The sequence below is a fragment of the Apodemus sylvaticus genome, chromosome 10, assembly GCF_947179515.1.
Source record: "Apodemus sylvaticus chromosome 10, mApoSyl1.1, whole genome shotgun sequence".
Taxonomy (NCBI): domain Eukaryota; kingdom Metazoa; phylum Chordata; class Mammalia; order Rodentia; family Muridae; genus Apodemus; species Apodemus sylvaticus.
In genome coordinates this window covers 13,473,044-13,498,030 of record NC_067481.1, presented here as the reverse complement: position 1 = coordinate 13,498,030, position 24,987 = coordinate 13,473,044, and the positions used below count along the sequence as shown (strand labels likewise).

Sequence of the window (24,987 nt, the reverse complement as noted above, 5' to 3'; positions counted from 1 at the left end):
CTGTGTACCTGTAACCACACTAGGCTTGTTCTACGTTCCCCCTGAGTTGTCCTTAACGGTAAAGATGAGGAAAGGTTGGTTGAGCAGCATGGGCCACCCTGTCGGGGAGATGCCTTCACACAGGTGAGGAAGGAGCCCCCCTCCCCATCCTCACACAGCCCCCTTTACAGAGATCTGCTAGAATGCAGAACGCTATACACACGCAGTGTAACTCACCACCAGCAGCAGCAGCAGCAGTGACCAGGTACCCAGTACCCATGGCAATTTAGGGCAATCAAGTTCTACAGACGACGTAAGCTGCAGCTTATAACTCAGTGATGGTGACGTCTGTGCTTCTCCCTCCCGTTGGAAATGAAGAAATGCCTCTACACCAGTTACAGATTGAACGACAACAACAACAAAAACAAAACACTGGAAATGTTCCAACAATTCAATGAAATATAATTCTGATGGAAGAAGAGCCTCAAGCATTCTTAGCTGATAACATAAAAGCAGGGGCGATTTGCTCTCTGTTATCCGCCCCCACCCCCCTTTAAATAGCACAAGGCTGCCTTTAATAAGGCCCGAAGAATCATTACAACTTGGGCTGTGGAAAATTGATATTATGAGACCAGAAAAGCTCTCTGTAGCATTTAAAGAGCTGCAGAAAATAGGTAAAAAATATGTTGTGTATATTTCCAATCACCTTTTATTTATTTATTTTGATTAGATTTTTTTTTTTACATTTAAATGTTTTTGTGTGTGTCAGTGTGTGGGCGCATGCATGTCCGTGGAGGTCAGAGGACAACTCACAGCAGTTGGTCCTCTCCTGTGTGGGTCCTAGGAATCGAACTCAGGTCATCAGACCTGGTAGCAAGCACCTTTACCTACCGTGCCATCTCGCTGGCCCTGCGTTTTGATCATTTTTAATCGTCCTAGAATAACTTACTAATAAATAGTGGTTTAAATTAAAGACACAACAGTCATTTATTTCTTGCATTATGAAAAAATAGGAAACATGAATGCAATTTAACATTTCTATTGAAACACTTGTGGTGACGACTGGCCATAAAAATAGCGAAAATCCTCATGTTTAATGAAGTTCAAGTTGTTATACGTGTTTAATTTTTTTGCATATTGATCAAATGCTCGGCTTTGAAGCGTTGCCTTCCTTTTCATGCAGTATTCGGAAAGACCAGAAGCCACAACTCATCAATGTAAACTTTAGTACTTTTTTTCCCCCCCCCCCGAATCGTTTAAAAATAATTTACCTGTATTTCTGAAAATTAGCAAGGAGTTTAATGGTTCAAGATTGTGGGGTTTTGTTTTTGTTTTTTGTTTTTTGTTTTCCATTTTGGAATGGCCAATTCATTTCTGTGACTTGGGCTGGATGTCAGTTTATAAAATAGTTTATCACAGGAGCGAGTGCTTTTAACCGCAGCCTGTCAGTTTGTGGTATTGCTTTCGTGTTGGAATGTCCGCCGGGTCCTTCTCCTTATCTTTGTATTGCTGCAGAATGGGGCTGGATTGCTGTATGGAAAGTGTTTGGTTGTTTTGGTTTTGGCTTAAAGAACAGGCAAAAGGGACTGGAGGGGAAGAAGAGACAGCTGCTGGTCTTGCTGTCTGACAGGCATTCCCTTCATGCGGGTTTTGAAGGTGGGGTCTAGTGGTTGGCGCCTTCCCCTCCCAGGGGCTCTGTTCCCAGGCAACATAGAAGCCACAACATGAAAATGTGTCACACGGGATCCATTTTCATATGAGCCCTCTGTTCGCATTTCCCAAGATCCATTTCCAGAAAGTCTTCGGGTATGTCCTGTAACGCTTTCCCACGATGCCTGTCTGCCTGGTTTTCACCTGACTGAGAATTCTGGCACAGCCCCTTTTTACAGGGTCTTACCAGGGCGAGGCACACAGCAGCCAGTGACATGCCTGCTGCGCAGGAGTAGAAGGCCCTGCTGTAGATCTTGCTCTGGTCAACCAGCAGACCTGGAAGAAAACATCGGCACCGTTAGTGACATCACCACCACGTATACCCTCACGCCTGGACTCCCATCCAACCCAAAACTTCTCCATCACTTAGGCTGACCTACCATCTTATTAATTAATTAATTAGTTAACTAATTAATCCTTCTTTGATTTTAATTTTCTGAAGGAAACATAGTCAAAGGCAGAAACCTTCCAGGCTGGAGAAAAGAAGGAAGCACACAGCATACCTGGCACCTGACAAAAGCAAGTTTAAGTTACTGACTCGTTCTTCATGGGCTAAATCCATCCTACCGGGAAACAAAAAGGCAGGGCTATCAGATGGCCCTTACTTTAGCAAGCTAGCTTTCTTATTTATTTATTTCGGTTTTTCCTCGAGACAGGGTTTCTCTGTGTAGCCCTGGCTGTCCTAGAACTCGATCTGTAGACCAGGCTGGCTTTGAACTTACAGAGAACCACCTGTCTCTGCCTCCTGAGTGCAGGGATTAAAGTTGCATACCATCACTGCTGCCTTAACAAGCTTGTATTCTTAACAGAAAGAATGGATATGTTGTTTCTACTTGAGGGATCTTTGAATGAGCACAATTCCTAATCATGGGAATTCATCTTTCTGAGACAGAGTCACACTATGTAGCTCTGACTCAGTTGGGACTTAACTACATTAGGCCAGGCTTGCCTTAACTCACAGGGATCTGCTTGCCTCTGCCTCTGGCGTGCTGGCATTACAGGTGTGTGCCACCAAGCCCGGCTTTAACCACAGAAAGCGTAAGGGCATATCACAGCTAGGATGTGAAACATAATTTGCCCCTACGACAAAGAAGCATTCCGTACTAACCAGCGAACCTACCGTGATGGCTCAGTGGGTAGAGGCACTTGCTGCCAAGCCTGACGGCCTGAGTTCAATCCCTGGGACCCCCATCTGGAAGGAGAGACGCGACTCTCTCCAAGTTGTTCTCTGACCTCCTCATACCGTGGCACATGCACACCCACTAATATACAAGGAAAAAAGCAGTTTAGTCACCTGCCAGGGGCGGTCCCGCAAGCCCCGAAATGCTCTGAATGAAGACATAGACTCCAGCGGCGGACGACATCTTCTCGATTCCAACGACGTCATCCTCAGCCAGCATCGGGATGTGGGTCCCTCCTATGGTCCCGACCATACTACCAAAAAACACACTACACAACATGAGGCCCCAGAACTCGGTGGCGAAAGTGAAAGCGAACAGAGACACCGTCAGTAAGACGACGCAGATGAGCTCGATGTAGATCTTGCGAATGGGTTCCTTGTTGAGGGCAAACCCAGCCCCGATCCTTCCGAACACTTCCGCGATGGCCATCGTAGACAGTAAAAACGCAGCGCGGTCAGGGTCAATGCCTAGACTGATACCCAACGGGATGATGTAGAGGGAAGGTGCGAAGAAGCCCAGCGTGGCAAAGAGGCCAAACAAGGCGTAACAGATGAAGCTCTTCTCTTTCAAGATGGAGAAGTCCAAGAGCGGGGCTTCCTTCCGGCCGTGCTTGGGGCCGGCCACCAGGGCCAGCTGCTGCTCAGCCCTGGCCTCGTGCTCTGTCTTGGCTTCGCTAGGCACATTTTTCGGTGAGGTAGTGAGTTCTACTCCTGAGTCGATGGAGTCTATTGAGGTCCGTGTTTTCTCGTTTTCAAGCATATACTGAGCTTCTCTGGCGGGCTCCTGAGTGGTTGCTTTCGGCGACCCTGGCCCTTTGATAATAATGGGTCTCAGCAAGGCGCCACAGACCATGATGTTCAGCTGCAGAAGGCCCACGAAGAGGAGGCTATATCTCCAGCCAATATGCTCCTTCAGAGCCGTGATAGCTTGAAGAGACAGAAGCAAAGAAAAAAAATTCAAGGTCAAATAACAGACTCCAGATCTATCTAGCAAACAATAGCCAGGAGAAATGTGGATAAAGTTTTAGTGATAAATACTGCTCAAAGTTAGGGTGAATGCAGACATTCTAGACTATATTTTGGGTGGAGAATGGGGAGGGGGGTGAATAAATGTGTACTTGCATGTAGATGGCGGAGGTCAATGCAGTGTGTCGTTCTTGACTGTTCTGTCTTGTTTTGAATCGAATGATGGAGATTAAATTTAAGGCTTTTCTACCACAGAGCTACAACCCCAGACAAACTTGGAGACAGACTTTCTCATTGAATCTGGAATTGGCAAGACTGACCCACCTGTCTCCATCTCCCTAGTACTGGGAAAACAGGCATGCGTCGCCATACCCGGCTTCTTTTTTTTTTTTTAATTAAATATTTATTTATTTGTTTTATGTAAGTACATTGTTGCTGTCTTCAGACACCCCAGAAGAGGGCTCGTTATGGATGGTTGTGAGCCACCATGTGGTTGCTGGGATTTGAACTTAGGACCTTCAGAAGAGCAGTCAGTGCTCTTAACCACTGAGTCATCTCTCCAGCCCCACACCCAGCTCCTTACATGTCTGCTGAGAATCCAGACTCAGGGCCTCACGTTTGCACTGCGTGGCGTGGGGATGCGTACTCTCATCCCCACACGCCATCCTTTATTCTGATTCCTGGTGCATTTTATGAATTAATAAAAAAATGTGCACACTTATTGCTATTTGTGCTATTAAAAAAACCTGTCAGCCCAACTTTCCAAAAGAGCTTTGGACAGTGGGTTTTTCCAGGCAGAGGCTGAAGAATGAAGATTTGTCTGTAACCCACATCAAGGCTCAACAGACAGTAGCCCACAGGCCACGTCTGACCCACTGAATAAAACTGGACTGGCAGTGAACCACGTTTGTGCACTCACACAAGTCTGAGGATACTTTTGTGCTGAGACAGCAGAATCGAATCGTTCTAACACACACATAGACTCCCCAAAGCTGAAGGTGTCCCCAGGGCTGAGGACATATTAGTGGCAGAGCACCTGTGTGCAGGAGGCCCTGGATACCAGGAGGCTCACATATCATAAAAATATAATAAATATTTTTTATTACTATTTGACCTCTTATAAAGACAATTTACCTAACTCTGAACTGTAGCACTAGGCGTCTGACGCATTCAATCTTTGTAATGAAAAGTAACTAAAAGCTCAAATAAGAGGGAGTTGCTTAAGATCCTCACTATGAGGCCTGCCTACTTCTCTGAGTTCTGCAGCACAACGTTTCTGTTTGCCTGCCCCTCTCTCTGGACACCAACCACAGTCCTAAGCATGTCTACTCTGACACCCTGGGCTTTCTCACTGTGTCCCAAGGACTGCGCACCCTTAATACAGATGCTTGCAGGTCTCCATTGTGAATCTTGGAGATTCAAAAGACACGTGTTTCTTATCCTAGCATTAAAGGACACAGTGCTCCAGTTTCTACCTGAGTATGTCCGTAGCAACCTGGGATCTTGCTGTGAACCCGGGGCGGAGGCTGCTGACCAGAAGCAGCTCGGAGAGAGATGGCCAAACAGAGTAAGAGTCTCCATCACTAACAGTAAAACCAAATACCCCGCCTCCTTTTAACAAACACCTATTTTGAGATCTTACTAATTTGTTTTGTATGTGTCTGAGAGTGTTTGCCTGGATGTGCATCTATGCCACCACGTGTGTGCAGCGCCCTCAGAGGCTAGAAGAGAACACCAGCTCCCTCAGGACTGGAGACAAACTTGGTTGTGAGGCAGCCTGTGGATTTGTGGGTGCTGGGGATTGAGCGTGGGTCTTCTGCAGGACCAGTCAGCACTCTTAACCACAGCCATGTGTCCAGCTCCTCATGTAACAGCTTAAGTCTGAACCAAGTGCCAGGAATGGCGCCCAGTGCCAGCTCAGGGCACTCGTGCTTCACTGACTCCTGGTGTCAAGATTTTTTTTTTTAAAGAAATGGAGAGATGGCTCAGCGGTTAAGAGCACTGACTGCTCTTCCAGAGGCCTTGAGTTCAATCCCCAGCAACCACAAAGTGGCTCAACCATCTGTAATGGGATCTGCTGCCCTCTTCTGGTGTGTCTGAGGACAGCGACAGTGTACTCACATATATAAAATAAATAAAAATTTAAAAAAGAAATGGAAAGAGAGAAAGAATGGTAGGCAGCCATGTGCTTAGCCTTCAGCTACAGTCAACATTAACAGGATGACTTCTCTGGTTCTCTCTTCTCTCTCTCCCTTCTATGTATATGTACCGTGTGTGTGTGTGTGTGTGTGTGTGTGTGTGTGTATGTGTGTGTGTGTGTTTCAGCATACAATTATCTGAACCACCTGAAAAGCCTCAGATATTATAATACCTAACTCCTAATTACTTCTACTTGCAACCTTGCAACCCATCAATGCATCCGTCAGGAAAGCACATCGGGCTGGGATGCAGCTCAGTGGTAGAATTCGCCAGCATGCAAAAGGAGAGGGTGACGCGGGGAACCCAGGAAGAAAGGAGAAAAAAGAACGAGTCTGGAAGGTTATTTATCTACTACTTAATTTTTCTTGTATCTCATGTATTAACATTAAGTCGGGGAAATAACCCAGGGGGAAGGAAAGCGTAGCTGTGAGATCACTCCTACGCTACAAGAACGCTAATTCCGTTGGCATAACTTACATCTACACGGAATGTAGCTCTTTTGGAAAAGGAGCGATATTAATATGAACAGGCCATATGATAAGGACTATTTTTTCACATTTCAAGAAAACTTTACCACTGAATGTGTACCCATTTATGTAAACTCGGACTAAGAATAAAATGGTGTGGATTCTTAAAATAGGGGAGGAGGAGGAGGATATCCTAAAAATGGGCTGAAGAGAGAGCCTGGGACATCTCAGAACAAGTCACCCACGCTGTTGGCCCAAGTTAGTACAGCACCAGCACCAGACTGGCTTCCCCAGGCCCCAGCTGATGATACACTCACGTACCTGGCGCAAAAGCAAACACCGCAAAACACTCTCCCGTAGAAGCAACCGCAGTGACTACCGAACGCCTTTTGTCAAAGTACTGTGACAGGATGGTCACAGTTGGGAGGAAGCTAAAGCAGTACCCCAAACCTGTGGGCGAAAATCAAAGATGGCCGGTGAGAACCAGACATGGTCTGAGCCCGAAGGGCATGTTAGAGAGCAGGGGGGAGCCAAGCCAATCATTCTGCAGAAAAACAATGGCAAAGAAAATGGATTTCACCTTCGAGCTAGAGTGTGGGGTAGCTCAGTGGGTAGTGTGCTTGTCTAGCATGCACGAAGCCCAAGTTCAGTCCCCAGGTACCACGCGAAATTGGGTGCAAATATAGGTAGTGCAGACCTATAACCCCAGCAGCACTCAAGAAGGTCAGGAGTTCAAGGGTTCCTTTGGCTACTTTATAGTCCTTTGGGACTAGCCTGGGATGCATGAGATTGTTGCAACCATAAATAAATAAACAAAAAACGAAATGTAGCTACTATAGTCACATAGGGAGCTGAGGCATAAGAACTGAGAACCTGGCGCAGGCCTTTAATCCCAGCACTCTGGGAGGCAGAGGCAGGTGGATTTCTGAGTTCAAGGCCAGCCTGGTCTACAGAGTGAGTTCCAGGTCAGCTAGGGCTATACAGAGAAACCCTGTCTCAAAAAAACCAAATAAAAAAACAAACCAAAAAAAAAAAAAAACCCACAAAAAAAACTGAGAACCATTCTCCAGAACTCCCCAAATGCATACAATTCATAGTAGAATACATTTATCCAAAGTAATTTTTTTTGTTTTTTTGTTTTTTTTGGATTTGTTTTTTTTCGAGACAGGGTTTTTCTGTATGACCCTGGGCTGTCCTGGAACTCACTCGGTAGACCAGGCTGGCCTTGAACTCAGAAATCCGCCTGCCTCTGCCTCCCAGAGTGCTGGGATTACAGGCGTGCGCCACCACCGCCCGGCTCAAAGTAATTTTTATGTAATATTTGTATGTGGAAATAAGTCTTTCTCCCTTATTTTATTATTTTTTCTGAGACATGTAACTAAGGCTGACCACGTACTCATGATCTTCCTGCCTGAGCCTAATCCTCAAGTGCTGAGATTACAAGCCTGTGTCACCCAAGTCTGGCCGACTAAGGCTTCTGATGTGTGCAGAGCTCTATATAAAATGTAAAGTATGCAAACTGGGCACACATATATATCGCCTACCATTGGTGTCTTCTCAGAAAACCCTAAGACTAAGTCCAGTATATTGCTTTCCCCTTACAGTGCCCAGGGCACTCGGTCCCTGATCCAGAAAACGCTGGCGTAAGAACTTAAGTCTTAGGGTCTGAAAATGATGCCTCCTGGCTTCAAACTAGAGCAGAAGAAAAGTTCTAAATAATTTTTTTTTCTCCCTAACTAAACAAAAGCTCTTGGACACTTCTTGAGAATGTATTTTCACGTGGGGACCGCATCCATCCGAACCACCCAATTCAAAATCATTTCTGAGACATAATTCACTTTAAAGAAGAAAAAGAGAGAGAGAGAGCCCAATATGATCTGGGTTTGGTTTCATCCTTCCCTTCTTCAAGTGGCATGTGCATGCACAGAACCCTTGAGCCAAGGAGAGGCACTCACCCGAGATGACCCCTATGGAGATGTACATGTGGTAGACCCTTTGGGAGAAGGAGGCTGCAACCATTCCCAAGCTGATGAGTAACCCCCCTGCCATCACCACCAGCCGATGTCCGAAGCGGTTGCTCAGAACCGTGGAGAGGGGAGCTGTGAGGGAGAGGAACAGAAAAAGACCTGTGACCTTGAGTTTCTGTGCTAGTTTTCTTTTTTTCTCTTTTTTTTCTTTTTGGTTTTCCGAGACAAGGTTTCTCTGTGTAGCCCTGGCTGTCCTGGAACTCACTCTGCAGACCAGGCTGGCCTCGAACTCAGAAATCTGCCTGCTTCTGCCTCCCAAGTGCTGGGATTAAAGGCGTGTGCCACCACTGCCTGCCGGGCTCTGTGCTGGTTTTCATTGCGATTCCTTCCCACACATTGTGAACCTGAACTTACATCACTGGGTAATGTAAGAACCTGGGATGTCCCCCCTCACCCCCCAGCAATTGCTATTGGTCAGGCCAGAGGCTATTTTAGCATATTCGAAGTGCAAAGAGCCAGTCCTAGTGGCTCAAGAGTGCAATCTCAGCTACTTAAGCTGAGGCCAGGGGATTGCAAGTTCAAGGCCACCCTGGGCAAAGTCTTAAAAAGAAGGCTGGGGTTGCAGCTCATAGGAGGAGCAGTTGCTACCACTAGCCAGACCCTAGGTTCAATCCCCCGGTACCTTAATTAATGGAAAAACAGCAAGAGGAAAGCAAGGGCCTGCCCGGGTAGAGCTTGCCCAGCCTGAGCAAGGCCTTAGATTCCAGCATCTGTGAGGGTGGGCGCATGAAATACGTTGTTAGGTGAGCTATCTTTGCTCAATACAGAATTGATGTGCATTTATTTTGCTCTCCAGCATACACTGGCTCTCCTTAGGATCATCTTTCTAATAACTGTTTTTATTTTCTATCTTCACTGCTTTGGATCCTTTAAAAAGAACCCCATCTGTGATCAAAGTCTACCTAATTTTTCGTTGGACTGACCGGAAAATAATACAGGATGGAAATAAGAGGCATTCTCAGGCATGGTCACTTAAAAGACAAAAGCCACAGACAGCTGATCGGAGCAGTGAGGAATCTTAGTCTGTTTGGCTTCTCAACACTCTGTCATCGGGAACACTGAAATCTAGCAAATTCTTTCCTACTTACATTTGCCTCAACACTGGCTGGAGTACACTAAGATAAGCGAACCACTCAGAGTTGGGTCAAAGAGGAACACACTAGATAGAAGGGGAGGGGAGGGAGAGGAGGGGAGGGAAGGCATTTTGTAGGAATCAATAGACACATTAGTGTTAGTTTTCACAAGGTAAACTTATATATTTTTTTAACTTCTAAAACTGCATGTATGACCAGGCAGTGGTGGTCTTTAGTCCCAGCACTCTGGAGGCAGAGGCAGAGACAGAGGCAGAGGCAGAGGCAGGTGGATCTCTGAGTACAAGGACAGCCTGGTATACAGATTTGAGTTTCAGGACATCCAGTGCTACCTACATAGAGAAACTCTGTCTCAAAAACCAAAAAAACTAAATATGCATGAATGTATATATGTGTGTATGTATATATGCATGTGTATGCATATGCATGTGTGTATATGTGTATATTATGCATGTGTCTGTGTATAAACATGTGTGTATTATGCATGTCTCTGTATATGTGTGTTTACAAATGTGTGTATGTGTCTGTATATATGCATGTGTGTATACATATGCTTTTGTGTATATGTATGTATGCATGTATATATGTATATATGTATGTATGTATGTATGCATGTGTGTATGTGTGTGTATGTAGGTGTATGTATATGTATGCGGGAGCACCAGTGGAGATGGAGGACAACTTTTGCTAGTTGTTTTTCTGCTTCTACCATATGGATCTCAGAGGTCAAATGTAGACCGTCAGTTTGGCCACAAGCATCTGCAAGCTTGTGCTGACTGTAGATGCTGGTGGGAGCACTTCTCCACAGTGAGGTCCTGCCTCAAAACCCAGCAGGACGGAGCAGCCTTTTAGGATGTTCTATGGCTAACGGGAGCTACACTTAGAGGGCAGCTCTAACTCACAGGGGATGTGACATGACAGGGCATGAGACAGGGAAGTTTAAGGGCAGCCTGGTTGGTTTCTTGGGGCCAGCTCAGCATCCCGGCCTGTCATGAAAGCCTTGGTGTTTGTTGCCCCTCACAGACAGAGGAGCATAAGAAGGTACCATGCCTGCTCAAACCGGATGCTAGTGAAAGGGAATGTGATGTGTGAAAAGTGGCAGTAGCTTCCCAGCCCCATCTGATTTTATGCACTGGATCTGGGATGAATGTGCCACGATGAAACAGTAAAGTGTTGTGGGGAATCGGGTTATGGGATTCAATGTCTCCTCACGATAATATAATTTTACAAGTGGGAATATAGTTTAGTGGTACGTGCATGTTATATATGTTCATGCCTAGCACGCGTGAAACTTGAGGTTTAGTTTCTAGTACGAGCAAAACAAGGGAAACAATACATGAATTATAATCTTATGGGGAATGTTTCTGAGACTCCCTGCCCCATAAGGAGACCCAAACCCGTGGGTGTTCATGTTCCTTATGTTGACACGGTATTTGCATATAACCTATACACACCCTCTAGATACTTACATCATCTCCAGACCGTTTACAATCCCTAAATGAAGGCAGTAACATGCAAACAAACAGTTGTTACGCTATGCTTAAGGAGGAATAATGAACTCACAAGGAAGACGTTTGGATGTTACCCGAGGTAGACCCAGCAATGGTCAATGGTCCTGGAACGTTTTTAGCCTGGCTGGTTGAATCTGTGAGTGAAGAACCCCGAGACACAGGGCCGACTGTCCACCCTTACCCACCCCATCTTACTTTCCCCCGCCTCGTCCACACTGAAATGTTGTTATTCTGTTTCTTCAGCATGTCTCTATGAACCCAGAGTCTTAGCATGCTAAATGAGTTTCTTTTTTAAAAAAAATACAGAGGTGCCAGAGAGGTGTCTGAGCAATTAAGAGCACTCGACTGCCCTTCTTCGGGACCTGGTTCAACTCCCAGCACCTACTCAGCAAATCAAAACCATCTCATCTATAACTCCAGTTCCAGGGAACCCTGTATCATCTTCTGGCCTCAATTTTAGCCCAGGCACTTTAGTGGTGCACAGACATACACACAGGCAAATCATTCTTAATCATTAAAAAAAAAATGAATGCTTCATGAGTTTGCATATTATTTTTGCTCAAGAGCCATGCTGACTCTGTGTGGCTGACTCCGATTTTAGAGCATGCGCAGTCAAAGCTAGTACCTAGGGACTTTTGGGTGTCCTTTCTTAGCCAGCGGCTAAGCTCTTGGAGAACTGGGGTTTCCCACTATCTTCAAAATGCTCTACAGACCACAAGTACCACGCACACTATATGTATCTCACTTCTTCCTTCTTTGAGGTGTTGGGAATCGAACCTGGGGTCTCACATATGCCGGGCAAGCATTCTCCCACTGAACTACCACCCAAGCTGTAAGCACTTTGTGTCTAAAATGTGTGTTCAACTACAAACACTACATTTGGCAACCATGGCTTTTTCTTCACTGTCTCCTAATTATTATTTTTTTAAAGATTTATTTGTTTATTATATGTAACTATACTGTAGTTGTCTTCAGACACACTAGAAGAGGGCGTCAGATCTCATTACAGATGGTTGTAAGCCACCATGTGGTTGCTGGGATTTGAACTCAGGACCTTGAGAAGAGCAGTAGTCAGTGATATTAACCGCTGAGCCATCACTACAGCCCTGTCTCCTAATTCTTGCTGGTCTGCAGACCACTAAAAAACGTATTCCTTAATTGATGCTAGGCAGTCCAACATACGAGAGAATGCATAAGAGATCCACTGACAACTGACAGGTAGGCAGGCAGATGAAAAGGATCAGGTGCGCTGGCTTAGCTTGTACTGACAGACAAACTGGCACATAGATGACAACACGAACACACACGTGGGTATCACCTATGTACTCACCTGTAAATGTTAATACAAATACACATATTGATATTATCCATGAGATCTTGCTGTTGGATTCATCAAAACTGTCCATTAAGTCATTAAAGAAGACACCAAATGACTTAATGATGCCATAGGTGAAGACTTCAACGAAGAAAAAAGAAACAGCCACTGCCCAGCCCCACCCTCCGTCAGGCACTTGGGTATACACATTGGCTCTGCAGCAGAACCTCGAGTTCTTTTGGGTCATTCTTGATCTGCAATAAAAACATGAGAAAGAGAGTTTAGAGTAGTAAATGCAAGGCTTGATCATTTTCCTGTCTTCTCTTCGTCTCTGTCTCTTTCGTGAGGTGGGGTCTCATGTAGCCCTGGCTGGCCTTGAATTTGAACTCATGTATGCAAGAATGACCAATGCTAATTATTGGTGCTGTCTCACAGGAATGCTGGGATTAAAGGCCCATGCCACCACAGCCAGCTGATTCTCATCATCTTTGGCAAACATACCTGACAAGAACTAGTTATTAAGTATTTAAATCATGTAGAATTAGTACAGCCTTATACAATTTTATATCTATACAATATTTTATATTATATGTGGAACTTGCAAAGAATCTGAACACAAGATTTCTCCGTCATAATTAAAAGTGTGAAACCATAAACAAACATAAGGAACTTGAGGAGAATACTTGAAGGTTCACCCTCTGAAGGATGCAAAATGCCCACCAGACCAAGCACTGATGCTGATGTCAAAGAATGTAAATTAGGTAAAGAAAATGAACTGGAGCCGGGCTCTGTGACGCACACTTTTGACCCCAGCACTTGGGAGGCAGAGGCAGGTGGGTCTCTGAGTTTGAAGCCAGCCTGGTCTACAGAGCTAATTCCAGGAATAGGCAGGGCTGCATGGAGAAACCCCGTATCAAAAACAAAACAAAAAAAGACAGAAAGTGAACTGGCTGTGAGGCATGCATATAGGGAGGGAAGCCCAACACCTGAACTGTCCAGCACCCTCCACGGAACAAACGCTTGAAACTTCCCACTCGTGTCCACTTAGTATCAAGTCACCCACTCAACCATTTTTAGCCCCTGTTCCCCCTCAGTAAACAGTATCCCGACTACTATCTCGTGTCCCATGTAGAAGGGTCTTCATGGACAGAAGGCAATAATCCGTGAAAACACAAGAGTTTTCTGAATGTAGATTCTGTTCTTCCAAGTTGATTGCCAGGAGTGAATTAATTTCGGAAGGTGTGACCAATAGGTGGCCATGGGCTAAATGGGGCATCGCAGGCGTGCGTGGGCCTGAACATGGCAAGCTAATGGAGTAACCCCCCCACCCCCCCTCACTCCCCCACTCCCCGATTTCATCATACTTTCGCCTCAGACTTCAACAGGGTGAGCGGCACTGGGCATAGACATTTTTAGCCCAACTAAGAGCAGTGGCACCTCTCACAATAAGTTAATCCATAGATTCAGAGCTGATTCTAGCTGGAGAACATAGTTAACAAGTTCAAGGTCAGGCTGAGCTATAGGAGACCGTCTCAAAAAAGAAAAAAAACCAAAACCAAAACCAAAAAAAAATACTCCCACCCCAAACAAACAAAGAATTGATTATATCATTGTACACCACTGAATTTTCCAGGTAGTTACACAGTCCTTCTCCTGATATAAAGTGGCCATGTTCATACAACTAAGGCATAAGGCAGAGATGTTTCTTCGCTTTGCTTTTGTAGTACTGAGCCTGGCAGGACCTGTCAGACATTAAGGCAGGGAATCTAAGCAGGCAGGCTTTAAACTTGGCATTCTCCTGCCTCACCTTCCCAACTGGCTGGGATTATATTATATACCTTCTAAAAAATAACGACTCCCCAAAAATTTGTATGCAGCAGACTTATGAGGGTTTTTCTTTTTAAATTTAAAAATGAATTTAAAAATTAGTTCTGTGGCCGAGTGGTGGTAGCACACACCTTCAATCCAGCACTTTGGAGGCACAGGCAGGAGGATCTCTGAGTTTGAGATGAGCCTGGTCTAACTGAGTTCCAGAACAGCCCCAGGGCTACACAGAGAGACCCTGTCCCCGAAAAGCAAGGCAAAACAAACAACAATAATTTGGTGGGGCTTGAGAGACTGCTCAGTGGTTAAGAGCACTGGCTGCTCTCCTGGAGGACCTGGGTTCAATTCCCAGCACCCACATGGCAGCTCACAACTGTCTGTGACTCCTGCTTCCGGGGATCCGACATAGATGCAGGCAATAAATAAATAAATATATAAATTACAAATAAAATAATTCTGTGCATGTGTGTGTGCCCACGTGTCAGAGCATGTGAGGAAGTCAGGACAATGTTCAAGAGTCCGTTCTCTCCTCCCACCATGTAAGTCCTGAGGAGCGAACACAGGTTGACAAGCTGGCGGAATGTAAACACCTCCATGGCCCCTGGTTCACAAATCTTGAATGGTGACGTATCTGACCCATCCTCATTCATCCCACTGATATTTCCCACAGTAGTCTGTATTTTGAAGGAGCTAGACCCTCGTTTCTTTTTCATACTCTGGCCCTGTTAAATATTTGGCCAAGTGAAACAAGGCATGGGGTGCTTTAATCGGCCGGTGCCCTTTGCAGCAAATGTCTTTTCCTGTTGTGCATCAGACCTGAGGATGAAGGGAAAGGCAGCAAAGGCTGGGAAAGGGCTCCAGAATGTAGTCCCCGGCAGCTTCAGCACAGCGATTAGTGTCCCTGACATGGAAAGCATTCAATCTACAACGGAGCCTGCCAGCAAGGGAGGTCTCTGCAAACCCTTCTCCTTCATCAACCTTTCCAAAGCCGCCCTGAAGACAGGCAGCTGGGGGAGGGGAATGCAAACAGCAACCGGCTGTCATTTAAAAGCACTCCCTGGAGAGATGGCTCAGAGGTTAAGAGTACCAACTGTCCTTCTGTTCTGAAGGTCCTGAGTTCAAATCCCAGCAACCGCATGGTGGCTCACAACCATCGGTAATGAGATCTGATGCCCTCTTCTGGAGTGTCTGAAGACAGCTACACTGTAGTTACTTAGAATAAATAATAAATAAATAAACCTTTAAAAAAGGAAAGTACTCCCAGGTGTTGGCTTTGGAACAGTGGTTTTCCCCCCAGGGAAGGATGCTGGTGGGTGGCACTCATGTGAGTCTGTCTACTGGACCTTCTGGGAAGCTCACAGGCTCCTCCTGGCTAAAAAAAAATGAATCTATTGGCAACATTGCTGTGTGTGTGTGTGTGTGTGTGTGTGTGTGTGAGAGAGAGAGAGAGAGAGAGAGAGAGAGAGAGAGAGAGAGAGAGAGAGATCTTCTGGGCCTTCCTATTGTGGAGGATTAGGTTTTACACAACATATCCACTCTAGCATTGCAATTTTCCCAAGCCCTAAAATCCCTTCATCAACATTTTTCAGTCGACCATCTTTTGATAAACACAGTCAGCCAATCATTCAAACTTCTGTCACCTTTTTTTAAAATGGTGCAAGCTTCCGTATTAAACCTAGACTCTCCACTCAGAGGGCCTATGCCAATAAACTCAGCCTGCTTTAGTTTTATGTTCCTTCCACCATTATCCCACACCCTTAAAATCCATTCCCACGCATATTCCCCAGACTTCTGCTTGAACGAATTAGGAAACTCATTAAGCTCCTTAGTAGTGTATCGCACTTCCTCATGGACTACACTTCCTACCTCCCTTCTAGGGGTCTGTTTTGCCTTGAGTCTGGTTATAGGTCTAGAAGAAACTATTGGTGGGCCCTAAGAAACATCAGGATTGTCTTGTCTGGCATTTTCTTCAGTCACTGCTGGTTTATCAGGCTCTGAAGGATTAATTTCCTCCGGTAAAAAAGGCATTATTTCAAGAGGTGGAACTGAGGGTATGACTTCCTCAGGCGGGGCAAACCCTTGAGAATCTGAAGATTCAAACTTCTCAGCTTCACCAGGGTCCTCCACACATCCCCATCCCACATTATAGGATCCCATTCTTTGCCAGTGAATGCCCTTACTTTAACTGCTGACACTCTGTGAGGCGAGACTTGAATTTTCGCTGTAATTAAGCCAACCTTAGAATGAGGGCTTCAGTTTGGTTTTCTGCAACTTGAGCTCTATGGCTGCTGGAGAGAAGATTCTCTTCAAGGACAGACACACTTGTCAACTTTTAGATTGTTTACTTGTGTCTGGAGCTGTTCGATTTTATCATAAAACTCCTTCTTTCCCTTCATTGTTTTTGCCTGAAATGCTAAGAGCAACCAGCCAGCAAAATAATTTTCTGATTTTTTCCCCCCAACTTGTAGAAAGTTTTAGCCGGGCAAAGGTGGTGCACGCCTGTAATCCCAGCACTCAGGGAGGCAGAGGCAGGCAGATTTCTGAGTTCGAGGCCAGCCTGGTCTACAAAGTGAGTTCCAGGAAAGCCAGGGCTATACAGAGAAACCTGTCTCAAAAAAACCAAAATCCAAAAAACAAAAAAAAGAAAGTTTTGTACACCGAATCATCGAATTCATCAAGATAATCAAAGACATTAGCTTCTTTAAGCTTTGAAGTATGGTTTCAACCATGGGTCTTTAATATTTTCTGAGCTCCCAGGAGAGAGAATTTGGAGAGGTTTCAGTAGTTGAAGGTGTTGGTGAATTATCAAACCAACTCCAAATTTTTTAAAGATTCATTCTTATATTTCTGTTCCTCTAGAAACACTCCCGGTACTAACTTCTGTATTAGTCAGGGTTCTCTAGAATCAGAGCTTATGAGCAGTCACTGTATAGTAGGGGAATTTGTTAATGGCTTACAGTCTGTAGTCCAACTCCCAACAATGGTCACCAGCAGCTGTGAATGGAAGTCCAAGGATCTAGCAGTTGCTCAGTCCCACAAGGCAAGCAGGCAAAGGAGAGTGAATCTTCCTTCTTCTGATGTCCTTATGTAGGTCTCCAGCAGAAGGTGTGGCCCAGATTAAAGGTGTGTGCCACCACTCTATTAATTTCAGATGACCTTGAACTCAGAGATCTCCCAGTCTTATCTTAATCTTCTGGAATTTTCACAGCCATTATGCCTCAACATCTCCAAGCCAAGATCCAGGTCAGAAGCTTGTATCTCCCAGCCTCCAGATTAGGATCACTGGTGAGCCTTCCAATTCTGGACTGTAGTTCATTCCAGATCAAGTCAAGTTGACAACCAGAAACAGCCACTACAGGGGCCTCATCCTGATGTGAGAGGAACCCCTTAATGGGTAGTTGTTTACTTTCACAAATCTTTCCTCTTTGCTCAATTAGATTATAAAGTCACCAAAAAATCTAATATTTATGTCTTGAATATCATCTCACACCTAGTTTTTTTTTTCTTTCTTTCTTCTAAGACAAGGTCTTACTAGTTCTGGCTGTTCTATCCTGGAACTCACTATGTAGACCAGGCTGGTCTCTCACTCACAGAGATCCTCCTGCCTCTGCCTCCTGAGTGCTGAAAATGAAGGTGTGTGCCACCACACTGGGCAAATACCTAGCCTCTGCCCTGATTAAAGTTCTGTATTTTATTTGGATGGGTGGAACCAAACAGGAGCTGTGGTTTGTGCTGAAGTGAAGTTTCTGCCATCATCAGAAGGCTGTGTCTAGACAACTTTCAAGTTCTGCCTGCAACTTCTCACACTATTCTTGAAAAATCCCGGTGGGTCTAGAAGCAACCTTCCAATGAAATTAAAACTACAGGAAGTTTAGGCTGCAAGGGACTCCAAAGTCAGCTTGTTCTCCTTATTGGCAAAACAGGGGAGCACATCCAGGGAGGTAAAGGGTTTTGGCCCAAACAGTCCAGAATCAGACTATCCAAGCCAACTAAAGGCAGAGAAGGGAGACAGTGCTTTCTATGTTCATTGTGAAGTCTTTTTTTGTTTTGTTTTTTTGTGACAGTCTCACATAGCTACTCTGGAATGGAGGATGACTATAAACTTCTGACCCGCCTGCTTCTCCAAGCCCTCTCAAGTGCTGAGACTGTAGGCACTGGTCACCAGACATGGCTTTCATGATATGTGGGACCCAGGGCTTCATGCATGTGAGGCAAGCACTCTAGCAACATTCCCAGCCTGACAAAGCACTCTGCAAAAGAATATTTTTTCTTAAAAAAATTTTTACATTAACTTATTTACATACATATTTTAGGGCACTGAAGTCAGGACAACAACACTCAAGCATAGGTCAGAGACCATCTTCCGGGAGTTGGTTCTGTGTGATCACTGGGGTGGGTTTCACCTGCGGAGCTGCCTCCCATGCCCAAACTATTCGACCTTGTGTAGAGGTCTTGGACTGTTTAGCCACACAATTGTGTGACCCGAGGCTGTCACTTCCCATCTCTGGGCCGGCACTCCTCTTTAGAAGGGACTGGAGTTGGTTGTCCTTTATTGAGAGAGACACCATCTTTCTATGTAAACCTGCCTGCCCTGGAACTTGATGGAAATGTAGACCAGGCTGGCCTTGAACTTGTAGCCATCTGCCTGCCTCTACCTCTCAAGTGCTGGGACTAAAGGCGTGCCTTGCCTCAGTCAGCAGAGACTGGAGAATCTCTAAGGCATCCTCCAGCTTTAACAGCTGATATTTGATTTCAGCATTAAACTCTCTTCACCAGCTGATAACATTGCAGGCTGAACCTAGCGGGTGGCCCAAGGAAACTGAGCTAAGAGGCAAAGTGCTAACTCTGGAAGGGTCTTGAGCGAGTGGGTGTGTGTGAAGCAGCCGGACGTCAGATTTGGTCTATGACAGCTGCCCACAAGACACTGAATGTCTGACTTCTGTTTATTTTCTGAGCCCCTTTGGGTAATCAGTTGGCACGCTTAAATGCTTTAAAGTCTCGCTTCGTGTCTGTGCCTCTCTGTTCCGGCTACAACCAAATGCAGCTTTCACTTACATTCACCCCGTTAGCCCTGGCTGGACACATATAAAAGTGCAGCAGTCCCCTTGCCTGGGACTAAAGGCACAAGCCATCCCTGCCCAATCATTGGAGGGTAAAGGGAAATAGAACTTTCCACCTTCTTACTGGGATCTTCATAAAGGTAAGATGACCTCACCAAGCCACCTCTAACGTCCTCCCGTGCCGAGCCTGGAGCACCCTACTTCCTACCACAGCTGGCTTTGGCTTTGAGATAAGACCACAGTGTGGCACAATAACAGAGTGCAAGCCTTCCTAGAAGATAATACCTGCATGTTACAGCTAAGATCACACGTAAGAGCTTGGGCATGGTGGTGTGCTACCCAACACTTAAGTAGGCATGAGGAACAGGAATTCATTCAAGGCTTTAAGCAAGTTTGAGCTAGTTTGGGCTGCGTGAGACCCTGTTTCAACCCCTCTTCCTCCAGTGGAGAAGATTGCATGAGGTGGGCTATCTCCAGGGCAATCAGCTACTTCCTCAGTGCCTGTATAACGTTTTGTGCATCACCTATGCTTGCTCAAAGTTGACTGAACAATCTGGGCATTGTGGCCAACTCAGAGGACTGAGGCAGGAGGATTGCCAGCATTTGGTTACACAACAAGACTCTGTCTCAAAAAAAAAAAAAAAAAAAAAGGAAAAAGGAAAAAAAAAGCTATAGGCCAGCCTGGGCTACAGTCCTGTCTAGCTTCTCCTCCACCACAAAAAGCAAACAAAACAAAACAAAACAAAAAACTTCCTCCAAACAAACAAAGGAAATAAACAAGCAACCGAAACCAAATGGGTCCCCTTCAAAGTTTACTAAACAAAATAGGAGTTTTGGGGGGTACCCCCAAAGCAATGCGCAGCTCATGCCTTTTAAAAGGAATCGTAAAATGAGGAAGTGTCTGGCTGCAGAATAAGAAGCTTGCTCAGCCCTTCTCGTCCTTCTGACACTAACCGGCAGGCCATCCGGCTCTCCAATCATCACACTGCACACAAAGCAACACAGGCCTAACCTCTCAGCTTGGCTACTCAAAAGCCTGTTATGGGCGGCAAAGTCACCCATCCGTTTATGAGAAAGGCCTTGTGGGGCTCTGAATGGGAGAGCTAGCTAAGCAACCTGACGGTCTCTGGCCATCGCGCTACTTCTTGATGCTCAGTGTTCCCAACACTTAGATTCTAAACCTAACTAGGTTCTGAGTCCAGAGCTTGTCTCCTAAGAAGAGGCAATTCCAAGGATGGCCTTTGACCCCACTGACTCTGAGTTACCACCTACGGATAAGTCCAGTGGGTTTATCTCCTGGAAACCCTTGGGCAGTGGTTCTGGACTGGCAGAAATTTCCTGATGGCTAAATTGCATCTTTGAAGGTGGTCTCTAGGGTATCTTCCCATTAAATAGCTCTGTTATTCTGCGTGAGCACCCTGCTGGCTTTTCCCCAAGACCCCCAAATGTCCTTTTTGGGGAAAAAAGGCTGGGCAGTTTAGTGTATTCCCTAGTAGCTATTGGTTACCCCCGTCTCCGTCAAGAAGGAAAAAGGAGAGAATAGAAAACAAAACAAACTGGAGTAAAGGTTCTTTGCTCGTGGACCTATAGACAGCTGCACTCCGGAAGCCGAGACAGGAAGTGGGCTGTGTGTTGAAGGCAGGCTTCTATATACAGTGAGTTTCGAGCCAGTTTGGGCTACAGGATGAGACTGTCTTCCCAACGGGGGGGGGGGGGGGGGAGGGGGGGTTAGAGGAAGCAAGCCTTAAATAAATGTGTCCTACAAAACTTGTAGATTTGTGATGACTTGGGACATTCACCATGATTTAATCTGTTGTAAGGATTTGGCAAAAAGGCATAATGATACTGGATTGTCATACAGTCTCTGGGGTTTGTCTAAGGTCGGTTCTGGGCAAAGTTCAAAAGGCAAGCTTAGAAAGCAATGAGCCTGGTGCTGGGGTCAGCAGAACAGAGGCTGCTGGGAGGCTCCTTCAAGGTGTAGCCGGGAGAATACAGCTTCTGACAAGTTGACTCTAGCCTTAGTTGTCTGGACCAGTCTGTGCGTGGGGGGGGGGGGGGGGGGAGGATGTTCGTTTGAATTCTCTATTTAAAAAAGCAAAAATCCTAACCTGCTAAACTACCTCAGCCACATTGAATGAATCACTGGCTACAACCCGTTCACCCGTTTTTTTGCAAGGCCATGAGTTGAAACCCAAGCCCCTAATTTAAGTGTCTTCCTCTGGAGTTCCACTGAGGAAAAGTCCTGTTTCTGGAAACCGCAGAAGGAAAACTCACTCAGTGGTACTCATTAAGACCAGTTTTCCACTTGACTGCATTGTTTATTTACAAACTGTCAGTTTCTATCTTAGCCGCCCTTTCCCTTAATTACCAGGAAAGGTGTTTCGTGACTGTATTCTCCCCAACCCCCAGAGCCACATAACAGTGCTTGGTACATGGGAAGATCTTAGCATAGGACCTGGCATTTTCTTGTAGCTAGACACTCATCCGTATGGTTTGTAAAACCGTCACCAGAGGCCGAAATGTTAATCCTAAAGTAAAAATCCCCTTTTGTAAAAGCAGCCGGCACAGTGTCTAGCTGTACAAAACACCAGTTTCCAGGTTAAGGAGTTGTAATGGTTTCCTCCGTTCCTACGATCTTCCCCCTACCCTCTTGTTAGATGACATTTTTACACGCCATCTAACAAACTTCTGTCACTTGTCTGCTGGGGTGCAGGGACTGAAAACAACCCAGAAGGAAATTAACCTATTTCCTCTGGAGTCGCTCAGCTGCACGACACTTGGCTGCCGCTGGTAGCCCGGGCGAACCTTGTAAGTTGTGCGGGACCAGCAGGCAGCGGGTGTCAGTGCAGACCGGCAAGGTGTGGGACCCGCGCTCCGAAGGGAAATCTGTCTCTCTCTAGGACCGCCCTGGGGACGGGGTAATAGGGATGGAGACCCGGAGTCCCACTTTTCCCTCGTGCCGCCTCAGTGGCCCCGGTTGGGTGCGCGCGCGAGCCCGGGGAAGGAAGGTACCTCTCTGACATTTCGCTCTGGTGACGCGCAGGCAACTTCATGGGGGGGAAAATCCACAGAGTCTGAGACGGTCGCCGGACTCGCCTCGCAGCCTGGCTCCTTTCACCCCGGGTTGGGGGACGCTCAAAGGCCAGGGCACCCTTTATTTCCCAGAACCCATCTATACTTAGGGTCATGGACATTCAACTCTCTGCTGCCCACAACTGCCCGAGAGCGCGTCACCCCGGTGGCCCCGAGCACTCTCAACTGTCAGAATATTTTTCGGATTAACCTCTTCAAAATGTTAAAATGTTAAGTGCTTTCCTCCTCCTCCCCGCCTTAAAAAAAAAGGCCCCAACACATATTAAAAAACAAAAACAAACAAACAAACAAAAAACCCATACCCCACAATCAAACTTTTAAACATGTAAAATAATAAAACCAACTCACCAAGTTAGAAGGGAAGAGAATAAACCCCAAAGGCTCCCAATAAGGCGGAGGCTGGGCCTCCGGAGCCTTCTTATAAACCGCTCGGTAACATGAGAAAAAGGTTTAACCCCTTAGGGCGTGGGCCAGAGTCTCTATCAAGTTGGCTCGGCCGGGGAGCCTGGAGTACTCTGGCCCCCAACCCACACCAGCCTCGGCCACCCGAGCCACACCCTCCCCCCGCCCCCCAACCCTGTCGCCTGCCTCCTCCCGGGCCGTGCGTGCCGCCGCCCGCGCCCCGGCCCCGCTTCTCTCTGCCTATCTCTTATCCTATACCGGCTGCAGCCGGTCTCCGCCGGCCTCGGGGGCGCGCCGCCGACCATGTGCTGGGAGCGCCGAGCGCCTGCAAGGAGGGGGCCGGCCTGGTGCGCGCGCGCGGGCCCACGTGGATCGGGACCGCGCAAGGCACGCGCCCCGCCTGCCGGCTGCCGGGGCTGGGGGTCACGGAAGGTAACCGCGCTGCCATCGCGGGTCGCCCATCCCCGCCGACGCCTCTGGGGTCCTTGGCCCGACGCCCTCATCCCCTCATACGCGTGTGCTCGTGTGATCCCGGCCCGATCGGACCCCGGCACTTAGCTGCAGTGCGAGCGGGAGCGCGATCGAGCCTGGGGCTATCGAGTGCTCCCTGCACCCCCCTCTTCGAGCGCAGCTCCCGGGTCCGCCCGCGCCCTGAGGATTTGGGGAGCCAGTGAGAAGGCTGGGAGGGTGCGGGGGGGGGGCAGGGGAGGCGTGCGTTTGGGATGGTCCCGCGCGTCGCTGGTCCCGGACTGAACAGGTTCCTTCCAGTTTGGGTGTGAGCGGAGCACGCGCGGGATCCCTAGTTCTTCCTCTAGAGACCACTTCCCCCCCAAATTTCGTCAACTCGCGCGCCCCGCCAGTTCCCCTTCCGGGCGTGGGGGTGGTGGGAAGTGCCGCAATGGGCCCTAAGGAGCCCGCGGCCGGGTTGCTGCGGGTGCATTGTGTTTCCCCCCCCCCCCCCCCCTTCCCCGTGCCGCCTTGTTTGCAACCGCAGCAGCCACCAGCCGCCAGCATCCGCGCTGCGCGAAGGGGATGGGAGAAGCCTGGCTGAGTCAGCATCTCCGCTTCTCCGCGCGCGTGCACCCGCCTAGGCGGGAGGCGGCAGGAGCACAGGTGCACGGCAGCTTTAACCCCCCCCCCCCCCGAGAAGCCTCTGTTGGGGATCGGGACCCCCACGCCTCCAAGCCCCTTGACCCCAAGGTCACTATGAACTAAATGGATGCTTCCCTAGAAGTCCGAGCTTTTCCTGAGGACAGCACGTGTCTGAGGATTAGGGACTGTTCAGAGCCAGAGGGGGCGCAAAGTTGCTTCCCTGGACTCCATCTCACACCTCTGGAAACTGGGAAGTGCCTCCCGGCAAAGGCCATGTTCTCTGCATTTCCCCCCGCAGACTTAGGCAGCCCATGTTGTTGGTTGTGGTTCAGAGATTGTCTTTCTAATGTGAGAAACTCCAGAGAACCTACTCCGGGAGGGAGTCGGGAGTGGGCCTTAAGGGTCGCCACCGGGATGAGCACCCGTTCTAAATTTTAATAAAAACCCTTCCTTGCTCTATGGTTTCCCCCACGACTTCAGAATGCAGTCATCCAGTGCTGTTAATAGGCTCTGGTGTAAGCTAAGTGGGGAAACGGGTATTGGTACAATAGTGTGTTACTGTGGTCACTGTAGTCCAGCCAGGCTATCACTGATAATAGCTGGCAAATTTGTAGGAATAATTAAACCTTTGCCCCACCCCAGACAGATGTTCAAACTTACATTTAAACCCCCATCCTGGTTTGTTTGTTTTTTAAAGACATGATCTCACTAGCCAAGATTAGTCTAAAACTGAAGATCCTCCGGCCTCGGCCTCCAAAGCGATGGGATTACAGGCTTTCATAACCATGGTGTATTAGTCAGGGTTCTCTAGAGTCACAGAACGAATGGGGAGTCACTTTATAGTAAGGGAATTTGTTGATGACTTACAGTCTGTAGTCCAACTCCCCAACAATGGTCAGTAACAGCTGTGGATAGAAATCCAAGGTTCTAGCAGTTGCTCTGTTCCAGGAGGCAAGCAGGCCACAAGAGAGTGAGTCTCCCTTCTTCCAGTGTCCTTATGTAGGTCTCTAGCAGAGGGTGTGGCCCAGTTTAAAGGCGTGTACCTCCCAGGCTTTAATCCCAGATGACCTT

General features: G+C 47.1%; 2 protein-coding genes across 9 annotated transcripts in view; one reads left to right on the top strand and one right to left on the bottom strand.

The window, feature by feature from the left end:
- The window catches only part of Arsg (arylsulfatase G), a 134,854-nt gene that overhangs the window by 12,669 nt on the left and 97,198 nt on the right, over positions 1-24,987 (top strand). The window contains exon 1 of one of the 4 annotated variants that reach the window (XM_052194735.1): positions 23,169-23,256. The exons of 2 other annotated variants lie outside the window; for them this stretch is intronic. The gene's annotated coding sequence lies outside the window, so the exon portion shown is untranslated. Of the gene's footprint in view, positions 1-23,168; positions 23,257-24,987 lie in introns of those variants that run through there. One more of the 4 variants, XM_052194726.1, reaches the window with a different exon arrangement.
- Slc16a6 (solute carrier family 16 member 6) lies at positions 1,222-24,902 on the bottom strand. 5 transcript variants are annotated; one of them, XM_052194722.1, is made up of 6 exons: positions 24,784-24,902; positions 12,461-12,699; positions 8,457-8,600; positions 6,823-6,951; positions 2,984-3,796; positions 1,222-1,965 (listed from the first exon to the last, which is right to left on the bottom strand). In XM_052194722.1, the coding sequence occupies exons 2-6, from the start codon at positions 12,690-12,692 to the stop codon at positions 1,715-1,717; spliced, it is 1,569 nt and encodes a 522-aa protein (XP_052050682.1). In that variant the 5' UTR covers positions 12,693-12,699; positions 24,784-24,902; the 3' UTR covers positions 1,222-1,714. The 5 variants fall into 5 exon arrangements, with proteins under 5 accessions (XP_052050682.1, XP_052050678.1, XP_052050681.1 ...); XM_052194718.1 differs by lacking the exon at positions 24,784-24,902 and adding an exon at positions 23,083-23,485; XM_052194721.1 differs by lacking the exon at positions 24,784-24,902 and adding an exon at positions 22,771-22,965.

Bases quoted from the DNA above. Each gene is read 5' to 3' on its own strand.
- Slc16a6 (XM_052194718.1), bottom strand. From the start codon at position 23,327: ATGAGGGCGTCGGGCCAAGGACCCCAGAGGCGTCGGCGGGGATGGGCG. The intron at 6,952-8,456 runs GTGAGTGCCTCT...TTTCGCCCACAG, and splicing joins CTCCATAGGGGTCATCTCGG to GTTTGGGGTACTGCTTTAGC. The intron at 3,797-6,822 runs GTACGTGAGTGT...TGTCTCTTCAAG, and splicing joins GGTGTTTGCTTTTGCGCCAG to CTATCACGGCTCTGAAGGAG.